At 70.4% G+C, this 10,429-nt stretch overlaps 1 protein-coding gene and 1 long non-coding RNA gene across 4 annotated transcripts; one reads left to right on the top strand and one right to left on the bottom strand.

Moving 5' to 3' along the window:
• Positions 1 to 650: 650 nt before the first annotated feature.
• On the bottom strand, positions 651 to 3,815 carry LOC308200604. 2 transcript variants are annotated; one of them, XR_013955712.1, is made up of 3 exons: positions 3,713 to 3,815; positions 2,618 to 2,834; positions 651 to 1,512 (listed from the first exon to the last, which is right to left on the bottom strand). It is a non-coding gene; the product is annotated as an uncharacterized lncRNA (long non-coding RNA). The 2 variants fall into 2 exon arrangements; XR_013955713.1 differs by lacking the exon at positions 3,713 to 3,815 and having other exon boundaries at positions 2,618 to 3,028.
• An 81-nt stretch (positions 3,816 to 3,896) lies between these two features.
• Positions 3,897 to 10,323, top strand: CAMKV (CaM kinase like vesicle associated). Of its 2 annotated transcripts, XM_080606586.1 has the most exons (11): positions 3,897 to 4,065; positions 6,616 to 6,724; positions 7,758 to 7,889; positions 7,978 to 8,052; positions 8,135 to 8,273; positions 8,354 to 8,474; positions 9,011 to 9,086; positions 9,164 to 9,300; positions 9,374 to 9,452; positions 9,530 to 9,617; positions 9,701 to 10,323. In XM_080606586.1, exons 2-11 carry the CDS (start codon positions 6,630 to 6,632, stop codon positions 9,926 to 9,928), a joined length of 1,170 nt encoding a protein of 389 aa, XP_080462712.1. In that variant the 5' UTR covers positions 3,897 to 4,065; positions 6,616 to 6,629; the 3' UTR covers positions 9,929 to 10,323. The 2 variants fall into 2 exon arrangements, with proteins under 2 accessions (XP_080462712.1, XP_080462713.1); XM_080606587.1 differs by lacking the exons at positions 3,897 to 4,065; positions 6,616 to 6,724 and adding an exon at positions 6,746 to 7,204.
• Positions 10,324 to 10,429: the final 106 nt, after the last annotated feature.

Genomic DNA, 10,429 nt, shown 5'->3' on the forward strand with positions numbered 1-10,429 from the left:
AGCGCTGCCTCAGTTTCCCCGCGGCGGGGCTGCGCCGCCTGGGTGCGGGGGTCCCCGTGGCCCCAGCGCCGCGGTTTTGGGTGAGCCGCCGAGTTGCTGTGGCAACGGGAAGGGCTGAACCCGAACCGGGAGGCGAGCGGGGATGCGGGGATGCGGGGCGGCAGGGACGGAGGGAGGGGGATCGGGGGGCACGGCCGCAGCGGGGATGCGGGGACGGAGGCGTGGGTGGACGGATGGATGGAGGGATGGAGGCACGGAGGGAAGGCTGCAGGGAGGGGTGGATGCAGCTGGCTGCTCCCCCCCCCAAATTTGCTGGTGGAGATGACAGATTTCAGGCTAACGCACATTTATCCTGCCCTAATTACACGGCTGGAGACGAGGAGCAAACACCCCCCAGTGAGTGCCACAGCCGTGCCGCTGCAAGCACCGGCGTGGCACAGGGGCACAGCAAAAGGACCCGGCTGGGTGGCATCCCCCAGCTCACACAGCGCCCAGCACCCAGCTGAGGGACCTGGGGGCATCTCAGGGGAGCACCCAAGGGTGGGCACCAGGCAAACAGCACCCAGCAAATAGCATCCCGAGGTGCCGCCCCGTCAGGCTGCAGCACAGCACCCGGGCGGCCCGCTCCGGCAGCACGCCCTGCGCACGCAGCAGTTTAAATGTTTTATTTGGGGAAAGTGCTGTCGTTAGCAGGGATTAATTATTAAAATCGGAGCCATCTATAATAGATGAGTGGCCGGGCGTGGGGCTGCGGGCACGCAGGCGAGCGGGGCACAGCCCTGCTGCTCCCCGGGGAAGGCGGCAGCGCCTGGGGACACGCTGGGGTGGCACTAGGTGGCTGCGGCCCCGTGGGCACCTCGTGCTGGTGGCATTCCCAGCACTGGGTGGCAAAGGGGGAGCAGTGGCTCAGGGACGGGCAGAGCGTGGCACGCAGCCGCCCCCAGCTGCGAACCCCACAGGGGATCGAGGTGGGGGGGACGGACCCCAGTCGGGATGGGCAAAATTGTGCCAAATCAGCATGAAAAGCTGGGAGCCGGTTCTCCGGCATCAAAGAGCCCCGCAAAGAACGGCAGGAGCCACCAGGCAGGAGCCACCGGTGGCGGCGAGCTGTTTTTAGCTCCTGCTCGAACGCTCGGGAGCAGGCGTGATCGAGCGGCCTCCCGTCTGGAGCGGCGGCGCGGGGCCATTTTTAGCAGTGAGCGAGTTTTTGCTAACGAAGCCTGCGAGCAGCAGCGCTGCTGGGGCGCGCCGCCCGTGCCCGGCACCCCGGCACCCACGGCCCCGCACAGCGGCACCCGCGTGGCACCCGCTGCGCCCAGGGAGCTCGGCTGGCCCTCGGGGCTCCTGGGGAGCTCTGCTGGCCCCCGGGGAGCATTTTGTTACACATCTTTTTCTCCTCTTCCCGCACCGCAGACAGCATCTGTCCTTAGGGGGATCCTTTGCCCGGTCTCCATGCCCGGTCTGGAGCTTCGCAAAATGCGCCCAGCAGCCCCTGTTCTCCCCGGTGCACACCTACGGAGAGTTTTTCCCACCGAAGAGCCCCGGTTCGTTGGATTTCCGCCCCCCCCCAGCTCCTTGCACTTAGTGCCTGCCCCCTGGGCCCAGGGGCTGCGAGAGCCCCGGGACCACCGAAGCGCCCTCGATGCCTCGCGGGAACCGTGGCCACCGCGGGACGCCTGCGGCCCCGCTGCCGTGCGCCGGTCCTGCTGCTGACCCCAAAAAGGGTCCGGGGGGGTGTGGGGGGCAACCCCCCCGTGCTTTTTCTCCGGACCTCCCGAAAGGAGGGGATGGGGTTTATTTGGAGGGGACGGGGTTTATTTGGCCCCGTTGCCAGGCCGACGCGCGGCGCAATTACCGCTGATTGCCTGGCGGTTGCCATGGCGATGGTGAGCACGCAGGGATGCGGTGCCATGTGGCGCTTGAGTCACGGGCACGTTGCGCCCCCCCACCGCGCCCCCCGGGCTGGCACTGCAGCCCCCCAGACATACGTGTGGGGCAGAGGGGGGCGGCTGCGCGGCTGGGGATGTCCCCGTAGGGCGGGCGTCACCCCACGGCCGGCTGGGGGCTCACCGAGGGGTGCTGGGAAAGATGGGGGGCGTGGGGGGCGGTGGGTGTGGGGGGTGCTGGGTGTGGGGGGTGCTGGGTGTGGGGGGTGCTGGGTGCGCAGGGCAGTGGGCGCACGGTGCAGTGGGTGCGTGGGGGGGGTGGGTCGAGACACGGCAGGCACAGACAGAGCCGATCGCCCCCAAGCAGGGCGCTGGGTGGGCTCGGACCCCAGGCAAGAGCCAGGGCTGCGGGGCCCCACGGGGCCGGGGCTGCTTTGCGGCAGGCACCACACTCGTGCCAGGAGGGAGCCACGTGGCGGGCGGGCGGGCGATGCGGCGGCAGCACGCCGTCCCACCGGGTCGCCCCTCGTCCAGCCAGCAGCCGCAGGGCAGACCTGAAGCAGCGGCGGGCACCCGCTGATTAATTGTGAGTTACACTCAAGGTTCCCGGGGGGGGCAGAGATTAATAACGGAGCGACGCGCTGCTTCCAGGCTCTGTGATTAAACTCTTGATTAGAAGCTCAAACTACGGTGCCCTGCTAATTCCCTAGGGCTCACGCGCCGTTAATTACCTGGTGTGCGTGGCGTTGAGGCCAGGGCCTGGGGCTCGGTGCCGCACAGGATGGGAGTGGGGGATCCAGGGACGCTGAGTCTCGGCAGGGGACACAAGTGGATGAGTGTCAGGAGCAGCTGGGGGCCCTCCCTGCACCCCCTGCCCAGGCTGTGGGCAGCAAGTAAGGGGGTTGGGGGGCCCCACGGTATTAGGAGGCTGTCACCCTTTTCTTGTCACTTTGAGGAAGAAAGTGGGGCAGTGAGCCCCACAGCTCTGGCCCCACAGCTGGAGGGATGGAGCTCGAGGGAAATTGCCCAGCTCCCACAAGATTGTACTTCTGTCCCATCCCATCCCTTCATCCCATCCCATCCCTTCATGCCATCCCTTCATCCCATCCCATCCCATCCCATCCCTTTATCCCATCCCATCCCATCCCATCCCATCCCATCCCAACCCATCCCATCCCCTTCATCCCATCCTATCCCATCCCATCCCCTTCATCCCATCCCATCCCAACCTATCCCATCCCATCCCATCCCATCCCCTTCATCCCATCCCATCCCATCCCATCCCATCCCATCCCATCCCATCCCATCCCATCCCATCCCATCCCATCCCATCCCATTCCATCCCATCCCATCCCCTTCATCCCATCCCATCCCATCCCATCCCATCCCATCCCATCCCATCCCATCCCATCCCATCCCAACCCATCCCATCCCATCCCCTTCATCCCATCCCATCCCATCCCATCCCATCCCATCCCATCCCATCCCATCCCATCCCATCCCATCCCATCCCATCCCAACCCATCCCATCCCATCCCCTTCATCCCATCCCATCCCATCCCAACCCATCCCATCCCATCCCATCCCATCCATCACACCCCAACCCACACCATCCCATCCATTCATCCCATCCCATCCCCAACCCCATCCCCATCCCCAACCCCATCCCCATCCCCATCCCCAACCCATCCCATCCCATCCATTCATCCCGTCCTATCCCACCCCATCCCATCCCATCCCGTCCTATCCCACCCCATCCCACCCCATCCCATCCCACTTCCCCCACACCCCACAACCCCCCCATCCCGCCGCCCCCCCCCGCTGACCTGCCCCTCGCGGGGGTCCCCACGCCCCGGGGGGGCCCCGCGCGGGGTCCACGTGCGCCCCGTCCCCCGTGGGTGCCGGCTCCCGCGCCCGAGAGGGGCGGGGCGCAAAGTTTGGGGTGACGTCACGGGAGGGGGCGGGGCGGCAGCCGGAGGGGGGGGGAGGGGAGGGCCCCCCCGCGGTCCCGCCCCCCCCAACTTGCCGCGCCGGGCGCGCGGGGCCGCGCCGCGACGGACCGACGGCTCGGCTCGGCTCGGCTCGGCACGGCACCGGCCCGGCTCCGCACGGCGCCCCCCCCCCGAGCGGCGGCGGCCCCGGGCCGCGGCCCCCCCTTTGCGGTCGGAGAGGCGACAAGGTGAGCGCGGCGGCCGCGGCGGGACAGCCCCCGGGGGGGCGGGGGCCGTGCCGAGCCGTGCCGAGCCGTGCCCAGCCGAGCCGTGCCCAGCCGCGCGCGGGGGGGGGGGCCGCTGGGGTCGGCCACTTGTTGGCCGGGGGCTGCCGCCCCCCCCACCCCTCGGCCCGGCTTCGTCCCCTCCGCGCCCCCCCCCCCCCCGGCCGCGCCGTGCCCGGCTGCGGGTGCGCCCCGACGGCTGCCCCCGAGCCCCGCCGGGCGCCGCGCCCCGCCGCTCGCCCCCCGGCCCGGCCGCCCCCGCGGGACCCCCCGCCCGCTCCTCCGTGCGCCGAGCGCCCCGGCCCCCCCGCGGTTCCCTCCCTCCTCCTTCCCTGCCCTCCCCGCAGCCCCGCTCCCCACTGCGGCAGCGCTCCCCGCTCGCCCCCGGGGAGGCGCTCCCGGCGCTGGGGGGCACCGGGGGCCGGCCCGGGGCGGTGGGCTCGGGCCCCCCCCCCGGCACCGGCCGCGTCCCGGCCCGACGCGCTGCCCCCGCGCGCTGCACCCCGGGCTCCCGCTGCCCTCCGCTTTGCTGCACCGGGGACACGGAGGTCCCCCCCCCCCCCGGCCCGGCCCCGTTCTGCGCTCTGCTCCGGCACATCCCTCCCGTGGGACGTGGGGCGCAGCGGGGACCCCCCCATAACGCCACCGGGGCAGCTGCAGGTGGAAGCGGGGCCGGAGATGGAGCGGGCCAAGCGGCAGCCCGTGGTCCCCCCGCCGGGGAGCAGAGCCGGGCTTTGGGGGGCTGGGGGAGACGCTGGTGAGGGCTGCGCGGCTGCGTCATCCCTCCGTGCCATCCGCACCCGGCCACCCACTTCCCCGCTATTGTCTTACACCCGCTGTTGCTTCTGCTCCGAAATTAGATGCTTCGCAGTGGGGGGGGGGCAGCTGCGTGCAGGTGCCAGCGCAGCACCCAGCCTCCCCTCCTGCACCCAGGCCTTGCCTGGGTGCCCCTCGCCGTGCGCTCCCCTGTGGGGCACGGTGCACTCGGGCGTGCTGAGCCTCCCCGAGCCAGCCCCGGGGCAGGGGACGGTGGCGGTGCTGAGCCTCGGCAGGATGGGTCCTCGCCAAAGCAGCGGGAACTCGCTTTATGAGTGCAGATGAGCCGAGCACTCGCGGAGGCAGCGACACGACCCCGATACACCATCCCACCTGGGTCCCCTTCGCGGCCAGTCCTGGCACCACGCAGCCTGGCAGTCCTCCCAGCCAGCCAGCCCTGCTGCTGCCAACCCGCGGCCACGCCGCCGGCTGCGGGGACAGCCCTCGTCCCCCTCACCCGGGCACGGCAGGGGCAGCGTCGCTTGGCACGGGGACACGGAGCACAATTCCTGCTGGGATGAGCTGAGCGAGGGCTGGGACGCTTCAGCCGGGGCTATAGCACGGGCACCACAAGTGCTCTCGCACCTCTGGGCGCTCTGCTCCTCCAGGAACGCCCCGAGCGGGACGGGGACAGCTGCTCTCGCCCAGCGAGGGCTTTCCCGGTGGGATGGCGCCCAGGCGCTGTGCGAGCGGTGAGCACCCACCCTGCGGTGAGCACCCACCCTGCGGGTGCTGCTCATCCACTCGCGGTGGGATGGAGGCAGCGAGCGCAGGGAGGAGCGTGCCCGCGCCCCTGCCTCGCTGTGCCTGCATCCTGCCCGCTTTTGGGGTCGCTCACCCCACGGAGCGCCCCGGTGAGCGCCCCGGGTGCCGCAGGCCGGACCCGGGGACAGGGCCGAGCACCCGCGGGTGGGTCGGGTGCCGCCGGGTGCTGCCCGTCCCTGCCCCCTCCGCAGGATGTGCCGCTTTCTGCATCTCCAGCTCCCATTGCCATAGCAACAGGCGCAGCGCTTGGGTACCCGCCGTGCCGGCGCCCGCATCCCGCTCAGCCATCCTGGCCCACCGGGGCGGCGGGCGCTGCCGGCACGGCACGGCAAGGCCGGCACGGCACGGCATGGTGTTCGGGGAGGTTCGGGCGATGGGTGCTTCCAGCACCGCGCCGTGTCCCGCTGGGGCTGAGCAGGACGCAGGGAGCCCTTGGGGTCTTGTGAGCCGTCAGAAAATCACAGCGGTTGGAACTTCCTCCCCGTAACGGGGTGGGAAAGGGGAAAAATCCCTTCGTCCCGAGCAGGGTCTGGGTTTGGAGGGGTCCCAGCAGGAAAACCAAGGGCACATGGCTGCTAAAGGGCTGCACGTTTGGCAGCACGCAGCCGGTGATGCCCAGGCTGAAGAAACATCACCGTGGGGCAGAACCAGGCTGAGAAACGGGAGCCGCTCTGGTCGCCTCCGCTCGCTTCCCCAGCAGGCTGCTCCCGGCTCTGGCTACGGAATAAATTCATTAACGAGCCCGCAGATGGGGGCCGGGGGGGGCGGGCTGGCAGCACAGCCCAGGCAGGGCGGCTGGGTGCCGCAGGGATGGGTGCACGGCGCCGCGCCTTGCCGGGTTTCGCATTAATTAGCGCAGCTCGGGTGGGGCTGGGGCAGGCAGCGGGGCCGGGGCCGGGCCCGGGGCGCTCACTGGCTTTTGTGCCCTTCCAGCACTGGGCCCTGCAATGCCGTTTGGCTGCGTGACGCTGGGGGACAAGAAAGATTATAACCAGCCGTCCGAGGTGACCGACAGATATGACCTGGGCCAGGTCATCAAAACGTGAGTCTGTCCCTCCCGGGCCCCGGGGGCACCCCTGGGGACCCGAATCCCACGCCGAGGGACAGGGAGCGCAGTGGCTTGGGGCTGGAGGCAGTCAGGGCGCTTTCCCTGTGACAAGTCCCCGTTCCCAGCGGGCGCCCCGAGTTCCTCGCCGCCCGCTCTGAGGACGGAGCTGCTGACGGCGGCGAGGTTCACCTCCGCGGCTGCTCGCTGCAGCCCAGCACCTCTGATAACCCTTCCCTCCCCCCCTGCCAAATATCTGCTGGGATTGCAGCAGTTCTGCAAAGCCGGGGCTCCCCGCGGCACCTCCCGAGAGCAGGGCGTTGCTGCTCCGCCGGCGGTGCAGGAGAGGGGACGCGGATGTCACTTGCGGCGCGAGTTTTCTTGTGGTGCAGAAGGAGAAGCCGTGGGATCCAGCTGCCGACAGAGACCGATGGGACCCCAAAGCACCCAGCAGGGATTTTTTCACTGGGCTCCGAGGTGCTGAGGATGCTTGGCCACGGGGCTGGGCATCTGAGAGCTGGGGACGCCTGGAGGGGCGGTGCTGGGTGGCCGCGGGGACCCTTTTGGGTGCTGCCCGAGCCTGGCTCTGTTCTAAAAGCAGCCCCTCCATTTGGGTCCTGGCTCCCCTCCACGCCTCGAGGGTTTTGGCACAGCCAGGCAGGGCTGGGGGGGTTGGAAAGCCGAGGGCTGAGAGTCCCCGCGGCCCCTGCCTGTGCCAAAGGGCTCAAACACCATTAATAGCAGACTAGGACCGTTTCACTGGCCTCAGGCAGCTGGCGCTTCTCACCTTCTTCCTTCCCAAATGTGGCACTTGAATTAATTCTGAGGCAGGCTGCTGCTGTTCAGCCTCGGTACTGAGGGGTTTGCAGCATCCATCTGCCCGCGAGTGCTGTGCAGGGACAGGATTAGTCCCACACGGTGCTCAAGGAGCCCCTGTGGCGGGGAAGGGGCTTTCTTCTTACCTATTTCCCCCCCCTTTCCTATTGATTTGGTGATTTGAGATGGATCCCCCCCCCCCGCTGCCTTGCAGGGAGGAGTTCTGCGAAATCTTCCGGGCGAAGGAGAAGACGTCGGGCAAGCTGTACACCTGCAAGAAGTTTCTGAAGCGGGACGGGCGCAAGGTGCGGAAGGCGGCCAAGAACGAGATCATCATCCTCAAAATGTGAGTGCTGGGGCTGGGCAGCTGCCGGGTCGGACCCCGCGGCCGGCGGGGGGCACCCACCCACGCCGCCGTCCCTTGGGCGCCGCAGGGTGAAGCACCCCAACATCCTGCAGCTGGTGGACGTCTACATCACCCGCAAGGAGTACTTCATCTTCCTGGAGCTGTGAGCGGGGCAGAGGGGCGGCGGGGGGGAGGGCTGCGGCCGTGCCATGGGGCTGCCGGCAGCCTGCTCTCGGCGCCGGCAGGGCCACGGGCCGGGAGGTCTTCGACTGGATCCTGGACCAGGGCTACTACTCGGAGAAGGACACCAGCAACGTCATCCGGCAGGTGCTGGAGGCCGTCGCCTACCTGCACTCGCTCAAGATCGTGCACAGGAACCTCAAGGTGGGTGCCGGCCGCGTGGCGGGGGGGTCCCCGGTGGGCGCAGGCGCACCCGTGGGTGCTGACGTCCCTCGCGCCGGCAGCTGGAGAACCTGGTGTACTACAACCGCCTGAAGAACTCCAAGATCGTCATCAGCGACTTCCACCTGGCCAAGCTGGAGAACGGCCTCATCAAGGAGCCCTGCGGCACCCCCGAGTACCTGGGTGAGGGCGCAGGGGGATGCGTGGGTGTCCCTGGAGGTCTCTGCCCTCCCGGTGGGTCCTTCTCGACCATCCCAGGGGCACCTGGTGGGTCCCCATTGCTCTGGAGACCCATCCTGGGTGCTCCCAGCAGGTCCCTCCTGCTGCTGATGGGTGCTCCTCATGGCTCCCTGCCACTCCCAGCTGCCCTGGGTGCTCCTGGTGGGTTATTCCCGCTGCCCATCGCCCCAAGGACCCATCCTGGGTGCCCCCAGTGTGTCCCTCCTGCTCCCCGTCACCCTGAGGACCCATCCCGGGTGCTTCTGGCGGGTCCCTCCTGCTCCCCATCACCCCAAGGACCCATCCTGGGTGCCCCCAGCAGCACCCTCCCACTGCTCCCGGGGCTCCGCAAGCAGCCAGAGGAGCGGATCCGGCCCCGGGCCGCTGAGCACAGGGAGGCAGATGGGTGCCCGGGGCTGGTGGTTCCCCCCTGGGGGTATGCAGTTGCTGGGCACCCCGGGACAGGACCTGTCCCCCCACCACCCTCCTGTGCCCCGCAGCTCCGGAGGTGGTGGGGCGGCAGCGGTACGGGCGGCCGGTGGACTGCTGGGCTATCGGCGTCATCATGTACATCCTGTGAGTGCGGGGATGGGGACGGGGCCGGGGGGCGCGGGGCGGGGGGGTGCTGAGCGCTCCCACACCTCCCCGCGCAGCCTCTCGGGGAACCCCCCGTTCTACGAGGAGGCGGACGAGGATGACTACGAGAACCACGACAAGAACCTCTTCCGCAAAATCCTGGCCGGGGACTACGAGTTCGACCCGCCCTACTGGGACGACATCTCGCAGGCGGGTGAGCCCCGGGGCCGGGGGGGGGCGCGGGGGGAGCACGGGGTCCCCTGGCACTGACACCCCCCTGTCCCCAGCCAAGGAGCTGGTGACGCGGCTGATGGAGGTAGAGCAGGACCAGCGGATCACGGCAGAGGAGGCCATCTCCCACGAGTGGTGAGGGGCCGCAGGGGACTGGGGGGGGGGGACATGGGGGCGGTGGGGGCCTCTCACCCCCCCACGCCTCCCCGCAGGATCTCCGGCAACGCTGCCTCCGATAAGAACATCAAGGACGGCGTCTGCGCCCAGATCGAGAAGAACTTTGCCAGGGCCAAGTGGAAGGTGGGTGGGGGGCGCCCCGAGCCTCGTTCTCCCCTTGGTGTTTGGGGGGGGGGGGGGGGTCCTGACGCCCTCTCCCCCCGCAGAAAGCCGTGAGGGTGACCACGCTCATGAAGCGCCTGCGGGCGCCGGAGCAGACGGAGCCTGCCGCCGCCGCCGCTTCCACCGCCGCCGCTTCCACCACCGCCGCCGCCACGGACGCCGCGGCCCCCCCGGCCCCCCCCACGCCGCCCGCCGCCACCAGCCCGGCCCCCGCCACGTGTAACGGGGACAGCGCCGCCGCCGCCGAGGCCCCGCAGGAGCCGAGCGGCTGAGCGGCCCCCCCTGTACATAGCCCCGGCATGGCCCCCGCGCCCCCCCCGCCTGCGCCCCACTTTTCTACGTGCCCCACGGAGAGCGGGGCAGCGCCCTGCATGGAGCCCGACCCCCCCCCGCCCCCCGCCGCTCTCTCAGTCTGTCCCCCGCCGCCGTCCCCCCCCCCCCCCCCCCCCCGGGGCTGCCCAGAGATACCCCCGGGGCGCCCCCGGGGACGCGGCCGCAGACGCCGGGCCCCGGTGGGACGGGGACCCTCCGGCGGCCCCCCCTCGCCCCACGGCCGCGGGGGGGGGCCCCCCCCGGGCCCCCGCCCCCCGCCCGCTGCATGCCGCGGCCCCGCGGCCCCTGTATCTCTGGCAAATAAAGGCCCCGCCGCGGGCACACTGGGACAGCACCGGCGCCGCTCCCGGGCTCTTTGTGGGGCGGGGGGGGGGGGGGTGAAGGGGCTGGGGGGGGGGGCGGGGGCCGCCGGTTGGGGTCAGAGTGCGCGGGGCGGGGCG

The sequence above is a fragment of the Anser brachyrhynchus genome, assembly GCF_964034855.1.
Source record: "Anser brachyrhynchus genome assembly, chromosome: 10".
Lineage (NCBI taxonomy): Eukaryota > Metazoa > Chordata > Aves > Anseriformes > Anatidae > Anser > Anser brachyrhynchus.

Coding starts and splice junctions, on each gene's coding strand:
- CAMKV (XM_080606586.1), top strand. CDS start 6,630: ATGCCGTTTGGCTGCGTGACGCTGGGGGACAAGAAAGATTATAACCAG. Junction 6,725..7,757: donor CTGGGCCAGGTCATCAAAAC/GTGAGTCTGTCC, acceptor GCTGCCTTGCAG/GGAGGAGTTCTGCGAAATCT. Junction 9,301..9,373: donor GGACGACATCTCGCAGGCGG/GTGAGCCCCGGG, acceptor CCCTGTCCCCAG/CCAAGGAGCTGGTGACGCGG.